The sequence below is a fragment of the Lepisosteus platostomus genome, chromosome 9 (genome assembly GCF_059453375.1).
Source record: "Lepisosteus platostomus isolate fLepPlt1 chromosome 9, fLepPlt1.hap1, whole genome shotgun sequence".
Taxonomy (NCBI): domain Eukaryota; kingdom Metazoa; phylum Chordata; class Actinopteri; order Semionotiformes; family Lepisosteidae; genus Lepisosteus; species Lepisosteus platostomus.
Genome location: NC_142619.1, coordinates 18502948 through 18523989, shown reverse-complemented (window position 1 = coordinate 18523989; position 21042 = coordinate 18502948). Strand labels below are relative to the sequence as shown.

The 21042-nt window shown below is 36.2% G+C and overlaps 1 protein-coding gene across 5 annotated transcripts in view; it reads left to right on the top strand.

The window, feature by feature from the left end:
* The window catches only part of shank3a (SH3 and multiple ankyrin repeat domains 3a), a 666415-nt gene that overhangs the window by 392293 nt on the left and 253080 nt on the right, over positions 1 to 21042 (top strand). For all 5 annotated transcript variants that reach the window (XM_088647094.1, XM_088647093.1, XM_088647091.1 and 2 more), the window contains one exon: positions 6835 to 7159. In XM_088647094.1, the coding sequence (XP_088503220.1) occupies positions 6835 to 7159 (325 nt within the window). The remainder of the gene's footprint in view (positions 1 to 6834; positions 7160 to 21042) is intronic.

The following is a 21042-nucleotide window of genomic DNA, read 5'->3' as shown; positions in this document are numbered from 1 at the left end:
CAATAGGATCACTAGAAAACCTAGCAGAGTAGCAGAGAGTCAAACTGTAGCCATATGGTGCAGCTTTGCAGAAGATGAATCATAATGTTTCAGATGTAGAGCTTGTTTTTGGCTTTGCTTTTTTGGCTGTCCCTCAGGAATAATAAATTCTGAGGGATGGTATTATTCACTTTCATTTAATAAAAATGTTTAAGATAAAGTTGCCTAATTGTAGTGCTTCCAGCATTGCAGTTACGGTATGTATGGTATCTATAATAAGTAACTATACAGAGATATCACTGTGATATACAAATCAAGAAAACAAAAACTTTTCCTGGTGTTTATTATTCTAAAGATATTTCAGGAGTGTTATTTTTTTGTCTGAAAAACACATCTTCTACCTACAGACGTGTTTAGTGAACAGCTTTAGGGCTGATAAAAAGGATCAAAGCTTCCCTTATCAAACACTGAGGACAGTGAAATTTTACAGAGTATCTTGGATGTTATCAAACCTGTGAGTGCAGTGGCGGATACAAAACAATACTAAGTCCTTTTTGTCTATAATATTTATAATCTTTTATAAGCTGTTGTAAGAAACTGTCAGAAGTTCTTATCGAGCTGAGACACATATAATCCATATTTCATATTATAGATGGAAAGATATTCCAGGTTAGGTAAACAAAAGAAAGGGTGTGTGACTTCAGTATTCCAGTTACCCTGTGGATTTACTTATGTGTTTAATGGCAAAATACAGTTGAAACTAACTTTTACTTTTAGATGACATGGTTAAGTTCTGTTATAATAAAAGTTATATAAAAGATCTTTTAAAATAAAAAGATATGAAATAATAATGCAAACAAAATACTATTAAAACTAGCGGGTTTTTTTAAGATTTTGTTCTACTATTGTATTTTCAAAATATTGTTTTATCTTTTAAGTGCTTCAAATTTCCATTAAATTATAACCGGGTGTGGCTGCATTAGAATTCTTGCCAATTACAGATGCTCTCAGGAACCATGTGTTAAAATAATTTACTTAATTTTCTCCTGTTTGTACATTCTTGATTCACCATTTAAAACCTTATTTGGAGTATTAAAGGCTCCTGCAAAACCTAAACATCTCTACACATCTCTACACATTAGTCGAACCTGAATGTAACCTTACTAAGTTAATTACTGACACCAAATAACACAGATGGTAATGTACAGGTGGAGTGTAACTGCAGGGTCTGTGAATATTCACATGCTTCTGGATAGTTTTCAAGTACTGTACACTATTTTAAAGTTGCATTGTTTTTCTCATATAATTCATATAATTTGTTTTATTTATTCCTTGTTTTCATTTCAGTTATAATGTGTTCTCAGTCATTGTTTGAAAAATAAGAAGATTATTTTTTGCTTTGCTTACCTTATAGCCTCTCATTCCTACAAATACTGTAAAAACAATCACTACCGAAAATGTTATTAAAATGAGCACGTCAAAATGTTTCCTTAATAACCACAAATTACCAACTTAAATTAAATTAAATTCAGATGTTTATAAAGAAAATGGAATACCCTTCAGCACCCAGATTAATAAATATATTATATTTATATTTGTAAATTAAGATTGTTAATGACTTTCAGAAACATTTTCATTTTCAGTTATCTTAATTTCTCTTTAGTTAAGTGATTACATATTAATATTCCATATTAAGTGGATTAAAAAAAAATATTACAGCTTTTGTTGAAGGAAGTTAATGTTTTCATTAACATCTAATGCACCACAACTGCCACTTATAGATCGTCTTTTGGCCACTAAATCAGATATTCGAACTATACCACAGTATAGCGAGGCAAAGTGCAGCTAGTTCACCTTGGCACTGAGTTCTTATGCACATTCTGAATAGCTGCATCTTACGAACAAGAGGAGCCTATTCAACCTGTCTAGAATGTTAGTATGCTAGTAAGTAAACAATTCAGGAATCTATCCAGCCACTTCATGAAAGAGCTGGATAGTTTGTTCCTTGCTCATAAAATATGAGATGACAAAAAGAGATGAGCTGGGAGGGAGAGGGATCTAGGGCTTCATAGACAGTTCTTCTCAGAGTCATATTGATCTGGCTAACATGCCTGTGGAATTCAGCAACCCATATGGTAGCTTGAGAAGATATAGCAAAGGATATGCTGTACCAATTGAGTTCACAGGATCAATGGTGTAGAAGGGAGTTCCTGATGAGCACGAACAGAATGGCCTGCTTTAGCAGGGCAGACTGGAGGTGTCAGACGGAAATGTGGCCTCAGTGTTTGAAAGAAGTAAAAGGGCGAGAATTTCCTAAGTGAGATGAACAATAACGAATTAGCAAGGTACCACAGAGTAAATCATAACACATACCTTTATGCTTAGTGGAAAAGGGTATTTTCTGAAAAAAACTTTAAAGAAACCACAGAAAGAAAGCTGGGTGTTACAGACTAAGTCAGAATAGATACTCCTTTGCCTGGTGTTGTAAAAGACATTCTGTGGGAAGAACTAATGTGTTAAAGATCAAAAAAGTGTGACGAATTAAAAAGGGAGAGTACTGTGTGTGCAAGAGAGATAACAGCTTGAGGAAAAGTGTTTTGAGAATACTGGAAAGAAAAAATATCCATTATTTTTTCCAGAAAGAGACTCTGGAATGGGGTGTTGTATTGTACTGTACTGTACAGTACATAGGATCATTGATATGTAGGTTAAGGCAAAACAAACAAATCATAATCACAGTCAGAGAGAATCATAAGGCAAAAGGAAACTGTTATTTTATTTACAGTTTGTAGGTAACATACTCAAAACAAACAAAGCAAAACCAAAAGCCTGAGTTCAACTTTGGATTTCTGCTTAGATTTCAGCACAGTCCACTGTACAGAACAGCTGAGCAGCTAAGCTGCTTGCCAGCTCCAAACCAATGTTAATTTATTAAAGCTCACATGTCTACAATACCGTTCGCTTTCGACAGGGTAAGAGACAGCAGAAAGAAACAGGTCCTGAAAAAAGTTCATGTTCAATTAGTACAGTCTAGCCATAGAAACTCTGTGACACAGGCAGACCTGTATGCCCAGAGAGGACAGGCTGTGTTTTCAATTGCAGCAGGGAGATGCAGAGACAGAGATGATTTTCTGCTGCACTGTGAGAAATACAAACAATTCTAATCCCAGAATTCCCACACCTGCCAAAATCAAAACAGCTTCTGATTCTACTAGGGATAGCTCAGTAGAACTCAACAGAACTAGCAGCCCAGTATTTGATCTCCTGTCACAGCTTGAGAAACACAGAGTGAGCCTGTCTCACAATATTGTTTATGCGATGTACTGTATGTACTCTAAATGTCCAATAATATGTTTGTACTGTAAATGTCTGTAAATGTGTGTTAAATGTGTGTACATCTGTGTTTATTGTATCTGCTCTGGCATCACTGCAATTCATTGGTCATTCCAATAAATCTCTTTGAATTTGAATTTGATAGGCTGAGGTTTAGCATTCTCACGTTAAGAAAAGGTGGGCCTGGTGAGTACCAGGATGGAAGACGTCCAAGAGCTCCAATTTGCTGTTGTCAACTGGAGAAACCATTTATTAATTCTCTACCTGATTGGTTGTGATGAGCGTCATACATATAAGATTTTTGGGGATACATTTTGGGTGTAAGTCAGATATATACAATTCAAGGAATTATTAATTATTATGCATTGGTATAACCTAATCATTTTAATAACCATTTTTTGCTAAATATTTGATGTGTACTGTGTTATATTAAGTTACACATCATAGTCTATATACTTTTTTTCCCCCTGGAGTCAGGACAGTATTTACATTATTTAAGTCTGTTTTGTGGTACAAAACAAACAAACCATTTCATATGTTGGATTAGAATCTATCATATTTGGACTGGAACAATGGAATTTATTAAAATGCAACATCTGAACATCATGAGAAGTTACAAAAATCCAGAACAAAAGCTTATTTACACCAGTGAAATTAACAAAGTGTTCAGTTTGGTGAAACTCTAAATATGCACATAGATACAAATGCTATTTTTTATACAAAAAAATATATTTTTATGGTTGTTAATGTAATATGCAATCATTTGAATAATTACCTTTTCTAGTATTTAAATCTTATATTGTTTTGTACTGACTAAATTGTTTCATAACCTTTAGTTTTTTCATGTTTGCTTATTGTCAAGTGCTATGTATTAGGGTATATATGATTTATCAAGCTCCTATTTTGTGTAATTTATGTATTTTCAATGGTAAAAAGTTCTGTTTCTAACAAGTTACCAAAATATTTCAGAACCATAGCTCTGAATGTTTCTTTAGCCTTTTTCCCTGGGCTCTACAGACTGCTTCGAAAGTCTGACTAATTACCTCAGAGAAAATGCACTACCTTTTGGCATTGGGAGAGGTGTCATTCCTCTGAATATTTACAGTCTGAGGATTGAGGAAGGATACCTAATCAGTTCCTCTTCTTTGGAGCAAAACAATCTGATGCTGTAGGTTAGCTTGTATATTGACACTTTCCCTCAGAACTCCTCTATTTTTTTTTTACAATAGAATCACAATGTGTGTGCAATAAGAGGTTGTGTTTGTAAAACAGTGTTCTATTTTCATCCAAAAGATTTGTTAACAAGCCCTGGTAAATAACTATTGCTTCGGGAGGATAAGCATTAACTTGAATTTTTAAATCTTATTGTTAAGCTGCACTGCCTCCCAGAAAAGTAAGAAGCTGCAGGACGTGACTTAACACATATTTGCTTTTTTAGTAGCATATACTGTACCCAACCAATGATGATCAGTCATCTATACTCGAATGGTTTTGCTCATTCTTAATCCCTTAAAATGTCAAATAATTCCATTTACATTTCCTCTAACTTGTAAATACCACTCTCACAAGAATCTTGTGAAACTTAAATGTGTTAATCATGGTTTCTCCAGCCTAACAACATGGCTGTCAGGGCACTTCAAAAGGTTCTGTACAATTTAGCAAACCCTGGCCAAATTCTGAACCTCTGGGCAGTTTATTCATTCACCTTGTCAAAAGAAGGATGATTCGGAATATTCATATTATAGTCCTAAAGTATAATGTTATCTAGAGCATAAGAATATAAAAGAAGTTACAAACTCAACCATGACGTCTGTCTTTGTATAGTGTAGTATGTACTGTAGCTTGCAATTTATTGATCTGACAATCTCACCCAGACTTTTTGTCCTTTGAAAGATCCAAGTGGATCAATGTCGAAAATAAGGTTGGGCAGCTTGTTACAGACACCAACCATGATATAAGAGTATGTCCTATTTTAATTTCTAAATACCCTTAATTTGGGCCTTTCTTGATTTTCTCTTCATCTGTGAGTTGAAGTAGTGGGAAAGGTCAAATACCCAGAACAAGGTATAATATGATGTTCTGCCATGATATGTTTTTTTTTAAACATAGCTGAACTGCCATACAATAGCAGAATTTGAGCTGTTCAACTACTGCTTACAAAAGCCTTATGCTTATCATCTATGTTAGATGTTTGTCCGAATTCACTGCTAAAACCTGTTGCTGCAGATAAATTTGAAAGAAGGACTCAGTATTAGATTGATTGAAATAACTAACAACAAGCAGGGCTAAAAGGAAAGCACAGGACTTGTTTTTTACAGACAATGTGTTTTGCCTGACAAGCTATTTGCTAATGGGTTTTATACCAGTTTGGTTACACATGAAAATTAAGCAAGTAAATACAAAATAGCAGGTTGTTCTCAACCTTACATAGTACATTAAAGCTATTAACCCTGAATCTGTGGTCTTGCTATAAATTCTACAGCTTATATTTCTCTGAATCTTGCATCTGGGTTTTCAGGAATCTTCTTCTAGCAGGTGGTGAATTACAGATGTCATAGGTGTAGTGTTTATGGACATTGAAACATCTAACTTTCAAGTCGAGAGTAAAATTATTCCAATGTATCTAGCAAACCAATGCATTGACCCATGACTATTTTCTATTATTTAAATGACTGCAGTCCACTGGTTTAAACTTATTGTTACCATCTCTTCTGTGGCAAGTTCATATTAATAATGACATTTGCATATTAAGGTTGGAAATATTTAACTTAACCATTGTTCAATAAACATATTTGGATCTGGACGTCTTTTCTTCTGGTACAGCATGTCTCAACCACTGAGTCAAAGACCAAGCAAAGATGAATGTACCCAGTTTGCTAAATGAAGAATGTAATATACATCGTGTCAGGGGGTCAATGTCCTGTTGGGTATACAGTATGTTGGACAGGTTAAGAATGAACATTCTGCTAGTTAGCTGTAAATTTAAAAAAGAGTTTTGCTTATTTTTAGGATATGAAAATATCCTAATAGGCTAGATGTCTTAAAAAGGCCAGGTCCATTCTCAAAGACCCCAATCATCCCAGTCACAAACTGTTTTCTCTCCTAACATCCGGTAAACGGTACCAAAGCATTCGGTCAAAGTCCAACAGATTACGGAACAGCTTCTACGTCCAGGCAATAAGACTGCTAAACAGCCAATCTGCAGCTCCTGTAATGGCTACATGGACATACAGTTTTCATTGTATTCAGCATACTGCACTACTTGGACATGATATATTGCATACACCATGGACACATAGCAGCTCTATTCATATTGAGTTTTATTTGATTTCTATTACATTATTATCTATTATCACGTAACCTTATTTTCGTAACTTTAATTTTGTGATTTTTGTGAGCTCGCAAAAGAGACATTTAATTGCCAGCAACTACTGCTGCAAACTTTGATTTGATTTGATGAGATGAACAGTGGAAGAGTGTACAAGGCCTTCTCTCATAATCTTGTCTGCATGTGTGTCTCAGTGCCTTTCAGGGAAACCCCCACTTACACCAACCGGCGGCGAGTCACAGGAAGCGGCACCCTCTCATCCCCGCGCACCTTACTGCGCTCCGCCAGCGACAACAACATCAATGTGGAGGGCCGGCCCTCGCACTCGCCCGTCCCCTCGCTCAGGAGCTTACCCCCTCAGCTGGCCGGGCAGCAGGCCCCCGAGGTGGCCGACAGCAGCCTGCAGAGCACCGCCAGCTCCCGCAGCTCCCACTCGCGCTCGCCCTCCCTGCAATGTGTCCAGGAGGAGAAGGAGACAGAGAACCTCACCCTCAGGAGACACAGTCGGGGACGTCTCAGGTAAAGGCCTCCTTCTAATGTCTGTCCTGGGCTGCTCACACAGCCTCCCTGTCTGTTGCGCTTTTTCAAAGAAATGATACCTCCTTGTGGAAACTTTGACTGGTCAATTATACAGTAGGTTCGTGGTTTTCTGGAGCCAAATGTCTCAGCAGAAACCTTACATATCACCTTTGGATAAATTGACGTTTACAAAGTTATTTTTTTTAATAACTCTGCTGTGCCAAGGCACAATAGGACCATCTTTTCATTATTGTTGAAAATGAGGGGATTAAAAAAATTACACAGATATGAAGAACAAAAACGTGGACGGAGAACTTGTTTCTTACAGCCCTTTTTCCTGACAGAGAAATGACAGGGGAAATGGTTTTAATAAAAAGTTGTAAGCCCTGTATATGGTGACCAATCTTACATACAGTACAGTAAAATTTCCCATTAGATATTATAATACAGGAAATGGTCAATAAATCAAATAAGTTAATATGTAATTTCTTTGGGACTTGTAAATGAGTTATTAGCTATATAATTTGTGAATTCAAAATGCTGCTGTGAAGTACCAAAGTGCTTTTTTATTCTTGTGCCGCTTGAAGGTGGAATAGCTTCAATGCCAAGCTTAAAAAAAGACACGTTCTACCAAATTGTCAAGCCATTTGTTCAGTTTGGGGTTATCTGTGTGTTGGTAGCATCACTCAGGGAGATGTGTGAAGGAAACATTCTGTTAATCCAACAAACAACATGTCCCTGAAGCAGAAGATCGTGTAGGCCAGATGGGCACTACTAATAATGATCACCGTGGAAACCTTGAGAACATGCTGGCAGAAACACCTAGGAGCGATGTGCTGCAATCCAGAAAGTAGCTTTCAGTAATTGGCAACAGAGAGGCGATAGTATTACAATTATGTTTTGCACGTGGTTGCACATCAAAATTCTTTACATTATTACACATATTTTATGTTATTACAAATTAATCTTTTAATAGGTTGTGACTAAGAACATAATTGCGTTAATTTTTTTTTAATTTCACTTCCTGATGGTGTAAGATTCCTATAATAACCTCCGTTGGTTTATAAAGATATAAATGTTAATGGAATCGTGTCATTCCATTGGCCCAGTGGCATAATAGACTCTTTTCCAAGTGGGAACCTAGACAGATACAGGAGTGACAGCATTAAATAAGAAAGCCAATGCTGGCCAAACAAAGGAGTAGTAGTACAATTTAAGCTGTTTTGTATAGGCCTGCTAAAAATAGGCAGAATGGATCACACTAGGCCCCTTGCATGCAATCCGTGCTGTAAAACAGAGAAATGTGTACTGTATGTGGCAGCTTCCCTTTCCAGATGAATTCAAAACTTCTATTATGTAATCTATTGCAGAACTTATTATGGAGGGTTGTTTTTAGCACACATTTTAGATCATTTGCAGCATTTACTCACTTAGAGATGTTATTGAAATTGTTTAATGTGATGGCGTGCACAGACACATCTCAATACAAAGGTGTCTGCAACATTTGAACAGCTACACTGTCTATTGCAAAATTTTCCAGCATGGATGCAGACATGGAACAATTAAGTTTAAGTCGGACACAAACACTAATTCAAAAATAATCCAAATATTTTGCAGAAGAAAAGGGACTTTAGAGACATTATCTGCATATAGGTACATTTCATAGAGTGACATGCAATGTTAGGTATTGGCATAGGGGTAGATATTAATAGTAGAATGAGGAAGCGGTTGCCCTAATTTTGCTAAACTAAGTTTAAGAAAAAATGACTAAAATCTGTAACCAGTTAAACCTTGTTGCTTCTCTTCTTCTGTTGTTGGTAACTCTTGTTGGTATTATTTGTTCATTTTGGAATTAACATATCCATACAGTAACTAAGCTACATATTCAGGGATTATGTTGCCAAGATAAATTTGTTTCCCTGAAAAGGCACAATTGATTGTACTGTATCTTGTGACTGGACTGCTTCCTTTGTATGCAAGTCACTGTTAAGACTTGTTGATGCAGTGCTTAGAATTATGTTCTTATTATGAAGTGATGCAGAAAGATTTGTCATTTGACTTACATTTGATATTTGTTATGCATCTTGGTTACATGTACTTTATTCTGTATTCCCCATGTTCTCTCGATGAAAAAAATATTGTTAACAATTAGATATCTAAGACCATATTAGAGTTCTGCTAAACTTATTTTTTTTGTAATATGGCTCAGGTTTAGTACAAAATTAGTCCATTCATAATAAGTAAATATTAACATTGTTTGTTTTCAGCTTTGGAAAAATTACTCATAGTTCAGAATTCCTGAATAGAAACATACTTCCACTCTAATGCTTAATCTAAGTTTTACAAAGTAAATTAATGAGGTCGAGAGTACTGTATAAAGCAAAACATATAAGTAAGTACATTCATTCTACTTCTTGATTATGCTAAGAATGATAACTGAATACTAACATTAGATAAATTGAGCACAAATTAATATAGTGTTTTATTAATACTGTATATGAGCATAAGTTTAATGTCCTTTTGTGGAAAAAAAATTTAGTTTCGGACTGTTGACTTTAATTCACTATCATACAATAAAAATGTAAATGAATTTCCAGTATTTAATATAATTTGAATGAGAGAATGTATGAGGCATTATTAAATCAAATTCGATATGCCATTCGGGAACTACCGAAAGTCCCAGGGGCTCAGTTGTAGTACAGTATACTTCAATGTGGCACAAAGCAGTTCCAGAATATTGTAAAGCCTGCAGGTACAGGTAGAAGTCCAAGGGTGGAAAGTATTGAGAAAAGAGAATTCTGTATGAAGAATGTGCAATCTTTGGTTGGTGGCAGCAATATACAGTATTTGGTTCACCGTTAATCACACAAGACAATACAAAAATAAGACTGGCACTAGTTTAAAGAAGTGTAGAAAAGTATTGGCATGGTACAAAATGTTTATTCTTTGTAACAGTCAAAGAAATAGGAGAGTGAGTTACCCAGACCCAAAAATGCCACTCAGTGCATCTGTACAATGGAGAATATACAAACTCAACACAGATAGCACCCTAAATCAAGAATTCTGTCCTAGGCCCCAACTCTGCTAGGTAACAATACTAAACATTGAATTATTATCATTTGTTCTATACTCTGAAATAGAAGTGGATTAATACTTGTATTTATATCAATGAAGCTTGCCTTTGATTAAGATTAACAAAGAGTTCTACTTGGGTTTTTTTTTCATGTACAGGAGAACCTCTGTAATGTTGACGTCTCATTTCATATAATGGTTGCATTAGGTATTGACACTATGGCTCAATAAACAGTTAAGAAATACTACAAAGAGTGAAGGGACCAGATTATTTGAAAACAGTGATACTTTATTTTTCTAGACAAGAATTTCATAGACTTACTCTATCCTGGTCTGATATCGTTCCTGTTCAGTTTTAGTTTTGTCCCCCCTGTGCTAAAAACAATTATCCAAAATCAAATCTATCGACCTGCTAAACGGCCAACCTCACAGTAAGTTTTGGTCCATGAAATTTTAAGATTGCCATTTTGTTGGCAAGTGAGTGGATCTACAGTTCACTTCTACAGTCCAGGTGCCATGAGTGCAAGCGAACGTCTACAATTAGTACAAACACTATCATACACATTCTATCTGTTGAACCAAACATGAACATCCTCAGTGAATAATAAAAATACATTTACTGTAAATAATAATGTTACAATTTCACCTTACTAAAATCATATAAGATCTACATTACTTGGAAAAGTGTGGCTTTTTATTAGCCTGTATGTAGATGTATATCTATCTATAAAAAAAAAAATCATCAATTTCCCTACGGGATTAATAAAGTATTATCTATCTATTTCTCCTTCTCCTTCTTAGAATTTTCTTGTTTAGTTTTCTTCTCGTTTTGCTTATGCACTATCCCTGAATGACTTCGTGTCAGAGTTTTTCTTCACCCATTAAGTTTTACTGTGGAACATATTGTGGTGATGTGTCCTTTTCTCTTTCACAACCTGCACGCGCACTGAAGAAATGTCCTTTTCACTTCACATTTGTGTTCCAGTTTGAACTTGTCATCTGTTCCAGCATCCATACTCCTGACAGCATTCAAAGATATTAAAACCACCTTCATATGACCTGTCACCATGTCAATGCTTTTAAAATGTTTAGCTCCCAAAGGACTTATATAATAATGATGGGATACACAGGGAATATTTGGAAGATCAGTCTTCTCTGTCAACGTTCCTCATATTTTTGTATCTACAGAGAAACACTAAATGCTTTGCAATGTAGAGGTATTTGTCATTGTCACAAGGCAGATTCGAGAGGCTCGTTGTTTAAGGACTGTCTTTTTACAACTAGGCACTACAGTATAACAAGAAAACAGTAATGTATACTATACTATGCACCTTTATTTATTGCTCTAAACACAGGTTTTGTTTCCCACAAGTTGATATTTATTTACTACGTTAAAATGATTCATATTTTTCATTAATTAATGTAGCCAACTAAAATAATAATATATTAATAATATATATAATATATTTTTAAAATGAACAATTAAAAAAAACAATGGTTTTAGAAGAGTTGACATCTGGTGTATCTGGTGTATACTTCCAATACATTTAAAAAATGCTCACCAGTGAAGCATTGCGGTGCATCTGTGGTGGTGTCATATTGAAATGTAGGTGCAGAATTAAATAAAATCAATTTAATCACTAAATGAACTTTGCACCAAAATAACCACTACACTGCCAATGTTCAGTAGGTTTTAGCACGTCACACCTTTTGGGTTGTTTGTAGCTGTGAACTTACTGTGTGCTTGATGTTACCTGCTACTTTTGCTTGTCTACCAGTAATACAGCACTTGTCTGCTTCCTAAAAAATGAAATCTACTCCTGTAGTACTAGTACATTTGGTTTGAAAATTTGGGTTCAGAGGAAAGAATAGTACTGTATTATAAAAAGAATAATAATAAGAAGAATTCCTTACAATTATATATTTTCAAAGCACTTTACAGGTAATGGGGACTCCCCTCCACCACCACCAATGTGCAGCATCCACCTGGATGATGCGCCAGTGCACTCACCACACATCAGCTATCAGTGGAGAGGAGAGCAGAGTGATGAAGCCAATTCATAGATGGGGATTATTAGGAGGCCCTGATTGGTAAAGGCCAATGGGAAATTTGGGCAGGATGCTGGATTAACACCCCTACCCTTTTTGAGAAACACCTAGGGATTTTTAATGATCACAGAGAGTCAGGACCTCGGTTTTATATCTAATCCAAAGGACAGCACCTTTTTACAGTGTAGTGTCCCCGTCACTCTACTGTACTAGGGCATTAGGACCCACACAGACCACAGGGTGAGCTGGCCCCACTAATACCACTTCCAGCAGTGGGATGTCAGTTGTAAGTTGCAGGGTGATATGGCTGCTGACATATAAGACCCCCAACAGCAACCTGATACCCCTCAGATACAGTATACAGTACCATCTTACAGTATGTGTTACCAGTTTGAAGCCTTCTTTAGCTTTAGATAAATTACAACATATGACTTGAAGGTAACATGTTTAATTCAACCAAACAATAGCACACTCTAGCTAATGTGGAGAAATTTAAACAGTGTTTGTCTCACATTCCAGCCTTCTACCCTCCTACCATTATTTCTTTTCTGAAACATTTACTCTATGTGAGGATTACAAATTCCTGACTAATGACTGAGGAGGCACTGTAGTGTTTTATTGTTATTTAGGTTCTCAAAATTAAATGCGAATAAAAATGTTCATAGGCTATGTGTAAAACCAAGGCCATGATGACAATTAACACAATTCCTCTTAAATGAGGGCAACAGCATGTGAACATAATGTAAAATAAGAATTTAATTTATTTGAAATTCAAATTTAATGGCCCTCTTTTCAGCCATATACTGCATTAATGAGGGTCACAAAGGCTGCTACACGTTGGAATAGAATTAGTAAAGGACAATATTTTTCAACGAACAGTCATGTGTCTGATGTGATTAACCGAGTCCCAGGTGCTGTGGTTCCTGTGACTTTATTGCAAAGCCTAAAGGGAAAATAATTATTTGATGTTTGACAAGCAGATTGCATTTGGGATGTGGTGCAGTAATTTTTCCCTTTTCTCAATGCACCTGTGTCATTGAAGTTCATCCTTCAAACGGAGTACAGAGTCTTCAGCCTTTCTCGTTGAAATATAACACAAATTTGTCAAATCAAGCCCTTCTGTCCTTTCCTAGCTGTTTTGCATGAGGTTGTTCTGCCCTATCTCATCAAGTAAATGCCCTTTACTTGATGGTCTTAAGGTACTGTATTTATAGCTCACTGTTCACTAAGGTTGTTCAACATCCTGTAATTCATATTGAGATACAGTATACTGGGTACTGTATGAAATTAAAAGAGCATATTACAGTACTGTACAGAAAAAAAAGTTTAATTATTTAAAAGTGTTTAACAATTAGAAAATAGAATTCTTCATCAGATGTATGCAAAGAAATGCATTCTGAACCTTGTGTACTACAAAAAAAACATTTCATCTGAAGTAATTTTGTACAGCAGTTCAACCCCCTCTAAAAACTTTTAACATTAGAAAATGATATATTATACAGGACCCATTCTGTGGAGAGTAGTGGAGCTGGCCCCAATATCCTGAGGACTTTATTGGACCAGCCCCTTTTCTCAATGTGAATTGCTAAGGGGAATAAAGGATATTCTAAATGCTTTCACATGAGGCATGGTTTTTATGCACATGTCTCTAATGCATCAATGAACATACTGTACTGTAACTGCAGACTTGGCTAATACTGTATTTTAATTCAGATGGCCTCAGGGTTTTGCGGCCATTGGTACATGAAAACACAAACTATCAGCACATTTCAGAAAGCAAGAAGCTACTGAACCAAACGGACAGATGGCAGATGGCACTGAGCGGTTCAGTATCTCCATGGACATCTGTGAACCTCTAGTGGAACTGAAGCCATAATTTGTTACAGCTGTAGTAATCAATGGAGGTGGACTGACCAACACATTTTCTCAATTTTAGTTATTAAATATCTAAAAGACTGAAACAGGAGGCCATCCAACATATCAAACTTGTTTGATTGCCAACAGCTGAGTGATCTGAGGACCTTATCTTGTCATTTCTTGAAAGAAGCCGATATGCAGTATTTGCTTCAAAATGCAGGAAAGTTATTTTAGACCCACAAATTTTTGTGTAAAAGTTCTATCAGTTGTGTCCTTTCTATTTGTGCCATCTGGTTCATGTTTCAATGCTGATTCTGAAGTCCATTAGGCTGACTTTGTCAGTGCCTTTGAAGTTTTTCCCTGCTTGAATCAGCTCCTGTTATAGTTTTCTCTGTTTGAATACTAAAACGATTCTGTTTTTAGCCTGTAAGTATAGGGCAGCATAGGAATTAACTGCATAATTTTAGGATAATATTCATTGATTTAAATTCTACACTTTTGTGTATAATGTACTGTATATCCTCAAACTGTTATTGGTTCCCCACATTGTATGGAAGATCAAAATGTGTCACCATAGACACCAAAGTCTTTTTTATAGATGGTGTATTCAAACTTAGTTGTTTCCTGTCTCTATGTATCCACATTAAACCATCTTCTAAGGTGTTTAGCCAGTCATAGGTAAAATTTAACTGTTAGCATTTATCAATGCCTTATTTTATAATAAACAAATAAACTGAATTTCTTTCTATTCATAGTAAGAACCAGTCCATATTCTGCATGCAGTATGTCAAGTTTTAATCAAAAACTCCACCTTATTTTTTTACTCCTGTTGTTTTCACAGCAATGTACGTTTATTCGGTACATTCCTGTTTTTTTTTTCTTCTTACTGCAAGCTGAGATGATGAGGTACAATGATGTCTAGTACTAGCTTAATTTGTACTACTGGTATTTGGGATTTGTGTTGGCTTCTTCAGGTCTTATGTTTTCAGTAGAAAAATGTTTTATTTTTTTTATTTATTTTTTTTACATTTGTAAGCATTCCTTTAACTCATGCTGTATTTCAAAACTAAAACTATTATTCATTTACAACAAAGAGATGAATTAGTAATAAATTGCTTTATTTATTTTGTAATTTAAACATTTAAGTGGCAAAGGTCATACAGTGTTGGATATTCTACATTGCTTTGCAAAGTATTCACACCATTCAAATTATGTCAATTTTGTTACTGTATATTACGAATGATGAATACACATTTTTTAAAGTAAATTTCAGTACTTAGTGGAAGCATCTATGACAGAAATTAAGGTTAGGGTCAGTAATGAGTCTTTACCAACTGGGATGGTGCACTTTCCCACATTTGTTTTTGCAAATCTTCTCAAGATCTCTCAGGTTGGTTAAGATTTGAGGGACGGCAATTTTCAAATCTTGCAGCTAATTATTTTGTCAGATTCAACTCAGGACTGGGCTACTTAAGAATATTATTTTCATTCTTTCTAAGCCACTCCATTGTAGCTTTGATCTTGTTTGTTACGCTATTCTGTTGTCTTAAGCTGAATTTCTGCCATAATTTTAGGGCTTTAGCAGACTGAAGAAGGAGTACTGGTACGATTTGCCTATACTTTGCTCTATCCATGAAAAATGAACTCTGTAGCTCTTTGAAAGTTGCCTTTGGGCTCATAACGGCATTACTAACCCGTTCCCTCCTTGTTCAGCATCGGGGAACATCCTGCTCTATGCAGTCTCTATGTGGTACAATATACAGTACCTTCCACTTCTTAATGACCAACTCCATCATGCTCAAAGGGACATTCATCATCTTTGATATTTTTGTATCCTTTTCCTGATCTGTGCCTTTCTATACCTTTTGTTGTTGAGATGTTTTGAAAGCTCCTCGGTCTTCAAGGATGAATCTTTGCTTTAAATTCACTACCTGATTATGGGATCTTACAGACAGACAAGTGCAGATATTCTGAAATCAGGTGAACCTCTGTTCTTGCACTCACTAACTGTCATTTTGCGCTCCTGAGCTAATTTCGGTTTGTCACAGAAAAGGAAGTGAATACTTATGCAATTAGCATTTTAGTTTGTGATTTTTCTTTGCAGGTTTGCTGAAATTTAACTAATTTATCTATTAAAGTATTTAGTTTGAGGATTAAAGTCATATGGGCTGAGTATATATTGGTGCACTAAGAAAAAAATAAAAGTATTTATTTGTATATGGTATAGTATCACCTCCTGTTCTGTCCAGTTCAGCAGATATCAGCATCCCATGTTTGATATTTGTTCACGTTTCCCTGCATAAGGTGAACAAACTTAAAGGACCCCAATTAATATTGTAACGCAACGGGGGCTCAGGCGGGCGCCCTTGCCGCATCTGGTCGGCCCCATCCCGACTGGAGGCTCGAACCCGGGACTTCCGCGTCTCTCTGCAGCGACCTAGCCCCGTGAGCCAAAGAGAGATCTCTCCACAGCCCAGTAGCTGTGGTCCTGCTATCACAGGGAAGGGCGGTGACGTCACCCGCTCTGGTACGCCGGCTCTTACACACACTGCTTGTCGGCCGTAAGCGTTACAATATATACTGTCATAAAATGATGAAAGACTTCAGATTTTCATATATAATATCATGATTTTATATTTTAATTTCCATGAATACACAGGCATCCTGAATGAGCTTCAAGAGTATAATTTACAATTTGTGCAGCATCCTGCTGCCGATCCACTCTCATGTTCAAAAGACACGTCTGCTTTAGTTGCGCATTTGAATTACCATTTATTACAGGCTAAGGACCCTCTTATCAAATGGCATAAAAAACTGACCCTGGAATCTGCTTTTCTTTGCCATCTGCACAGGTTGTTGTGGGCAGTTGCTGAAATGGCTTAAAATTCTTCTGTATCTCCTTGGAGCAGCTGGGCAGTTTACTAAATATCCAGGTGTTCTGGCAAATTCTCAACTTGGGTTATTGTTCATAACATTTCTTGAAGATGTGTAGTTCCTTTAAGAAATACTGAAATACAATCCATTTTGTACGTGTGTTGTAGGCGCATATGCAGAGCATTTCTCTAATTCAGAATATCATTGTATCATTTATGTGCTCTGTCTGTTTACTTTAGCTCATTGATGTTTAGTGTTTAAAGACTGGTGGTGGGGTTTTATAGAGAGAGTACAGAACCCATTAAGCACATTTTCAAATTCAGCATTCTTGGTTTTCATGTTCTTTTGATTACGCCTGTGGATATAATTAAAGTGCTTGCGATTGGCAGGTCGCCCAAATGACCTTTGCCTGTTTCTTCTCATGGCATCCTAATGGGCAGAGGAACAGAAGACTGCAGGCTTGAGATCTCCTGCAACAAGCTGTGACCAACTGTCCTGTTTGTATTGGAACTAGGGGAGTGTGAAATTAGCTCTGTTGGTGATTTCTGGTGCCTGCTCTATAACTTCCTGCCTGTGTCATGCATGAGGGAATTTCAGTATGTTAACAGGTTTCCAGATTCCATTCTGGGGAAGGGAATCTGTGTAAGCAGAAAGCAGGCTGTCTTTGGAATGCAGCCCTATGTTTATCAAAATTAGGATTTATGGATAAAAAATCAATTGACTTTTTTCACTCTTATCCAATTCTAATGTGAAGCTATTGCTTATTTAGGTCTATACATTTGGGTTCCAGAAGTTACATTTTGTAAAAATACAGAATGCATAATGCTACCAGAAAACAGAGAAGCATGTAATAGTACTGTAAATAACTGTATAATACTGTATACTGTAAAAAATTACTGGAGGAGTAAACTTTTAACTATTCATATAGAAAGTACTCTGGTTAAACATAAAGTGCTGAGCTTTACATTTTAGCAGGTGTTTAAGGATAGTCAAGTTCCAACACTAATAAATCAACAGAGGGTGTAAGTACACCCAAAACTAATCAGGAAATCAGGTCCTTATACCAGCTTCCGCAGCAAGCATATTTATAATATTATGGAAAGACATTATCTTTTTCTGATAATGAGGAAAAGGATAGCATGGACACTTCGCACCTTTTTTCCCAGTACAGCCTGGTTTCTTAGCAGATACACATGGATTATTGTTTAAAAAAATATGTATGATAAGTATGGGTATAGCAGGCCTAGCCTTTTACAAAACCAAGACGATTTAGTGTACCAACAGACCATAAAATTGTCCCAATAAAAGAACAATTTAAATACTCTGTACTAACAAACATGAATTGAACAAAGAGGTTTCTCTTTCATAAGATCACATCTTTTTTCTCTAAATTAAAAGTCAGTATCTTCAGATCTCAATTACCTGGTCAGTTTTCTCACTGTCTGAAAAACATCCAGAACACTGGAAGTGTAGCCTGTAAAAGACTGTGCCCACTGATGATAATTCTGCTTTCAATGTCAGGGATAAAAAGAAAGTGATGTTAGCCTAACCTCTGCTATACTCAGTATATTTTCTGAACCTGTCATTCATCTCTTGGGACAGTGATTTCCTTACCGCATTAGGGCATCTTTTCTGCAAGTCTCTTATACATTAATCTGCCTAATTGTACCCTCCATTCAAAGAAGGATTTACTGTATGTGTCCAGTTGTACCATCACTTCTACTTCTTCTGTCTAGGCCTGACTAAAAACTAGCCTGTAATTGATTTGAGTGGTAAACTAGTTAGTTATAAGCTGACCCATATACAGTACTTACTGTAATACCTCCGTGTATGGAGCTGTGTATGTACAGTATGATCGCCATGTACTGTGTGAAAGCTAAGAGGAAGCGTCTTCAGCTTGAGTAAAAGAAATGTAACTTTTTTTTACCTCAGACATTCATTCACAACAAACTTGCTATTTCACGTTCGCAGTTTTAGAGGAAAGTAGCAGTTTAACACATGGAAATCTAAGCATTTTCCATGTGTATTTTCCTAAGAACACATATAAAGATTATGTACAATTATGAATGTTATGATGATCTCAATATGATATGTCAATGTATGGCTAAAGGTCATTGTGCATTTCAATTAATCTCTCAAGGGGACCCAAACCAACAAGGCAGCAAGGAGACAAAATTTGAGTTTGGGCCCACAGTGGCAGTTTAAGCAAGTATCAGCTGCTCAACAGGCTCATGTGGGACTGAACATATTGGAATAATATTTCAACTTTCTAGAGTTATAATGTGAATAAAGAAATTTTATACTCAGAGATCTATTGGCTCAATGTCCATGATGAGTTTAAACTTTCTACTGAGAAGACAGAGTTGGACGGGGTGGACATTGGTCTGACATGGCAGACGTGTGTCTCATCTGTGCACAGAGGAAAGAGAGAGCTTTTCTAAGCATTGCTAAGGACAGCTCCTTAAAATCAGTCTGTGCACAATTGTCTTCTTGGGTTTGGCTCTATGAAACAAGTGGAGAAGTCAGTACTGATTCATCCCTGTATTGATTTAGTATGGAATATGCTCAGATATCAACAAAAGGAGTCCAACCTGTCTTATTTTGTTGATTGGGTGAAAATAACAGTAGATTCACAAACAAGATTTTTCCTCTTTCAGAAAGAATATGTTGAGCAGAATTCTGCTTTTCACTGACTCACTCTCTTGGTCTTGCCTCAAGCAGAAAAGTCCTGATTCAAAATGCTTGCAGTCACGTAGTCGGAAAACGGTGCTAATTTAAGTCAGAGAGATGAGGAGCCAGTGAGTTAAGCAACTAAAAATGAGTTGGGTGCTAGCTTTTAAAGTGCGACATCACAGCTGGTAATTGGTTGAGGGTGTTGTCAGGTATAGTTCTCGTACCTATCCTACAGATCCCTCATTGTTGCATTTTCCTTAGGTGATGAACAATGACTTTGATCTTGGGAAGAAACTATAGATTTGATCGAGCAAATCTGCTCTATACTGTACTGTATATCATTAGTTGGTTTGACATTGGATAAAGCTTAATATTGTCTATTTTCAGTGGGACCTCTTCGCCACATTTCTGTGCATTTACACAGAGACTTAGCCTGCATTATCTAGGCAATAATCATAAAGATTATTCGAAATTTTAAAAAATAATTCTAAGTGAAATAATATGCCTTGCCGCTACACGACTACCTTGGTTAACACACGACCCCAATTTTTTCACCAGCTGTTTTTTATTTATTTTATTTTTTGTTCTTTTTTTATTTGTACTTACCAAGTATGTGACTTACATATCTAGGCTCAGCGCTCTGATTCCTTCATCCACTTCCCTTCCCACCATTGAGGCACTCATTTTTTACATCAGTTTGTGTAGACAGCCCAGAGTGGAAGGGGTTACAAGGGTCACTGTCACTGTCTCACTGGGTGCCGAGAGAGCCCTAGCTAATAATCATATCTGCAGCAGAGCTCTAACAACTACAGTATGCACCATTTGGAAAATCCTGTTTCCAATAAGCTAGTGAAATGACCCACGTTCGAATCATGTAAGCAGAATCATAGAAGTCAACCTGTATTCAGGTGAAGACCTTTACTGATTGAATCATTTGGTTGCCTGTGGAACCCAATTTGTGACACAAATATAAAGGATCTTCTTTCCCAGTAAACCAGGATAGAATGAAGTTACTCTGCTGCCTATTCTTCAAATGTGACCAATTTAAAGTGGGGAGAACTCAAAGCAGAAAACGTAAGCAGATTTGAAGGCAAGCAAGTTTCAGTCTACTTAGTATAGGACCAATTTTAGTTATTATTATTATTATAGTTGCACTTCACCAAGAGGTGATTGCCCAGTGTCTGCATTAGTATCTTTGCTACACATGATGAGTTGAAAGTCTAAAGTTGGTTTATAGGATTTTAATAAATAAATCTACCCAAGACTTTGAATTTTGAAGTATTGAAAAATCAAATATTCAGACAGCTGCCTTAGTTTACACAGGAAACAGCTTACAACTTTTATATTGCAATACTACG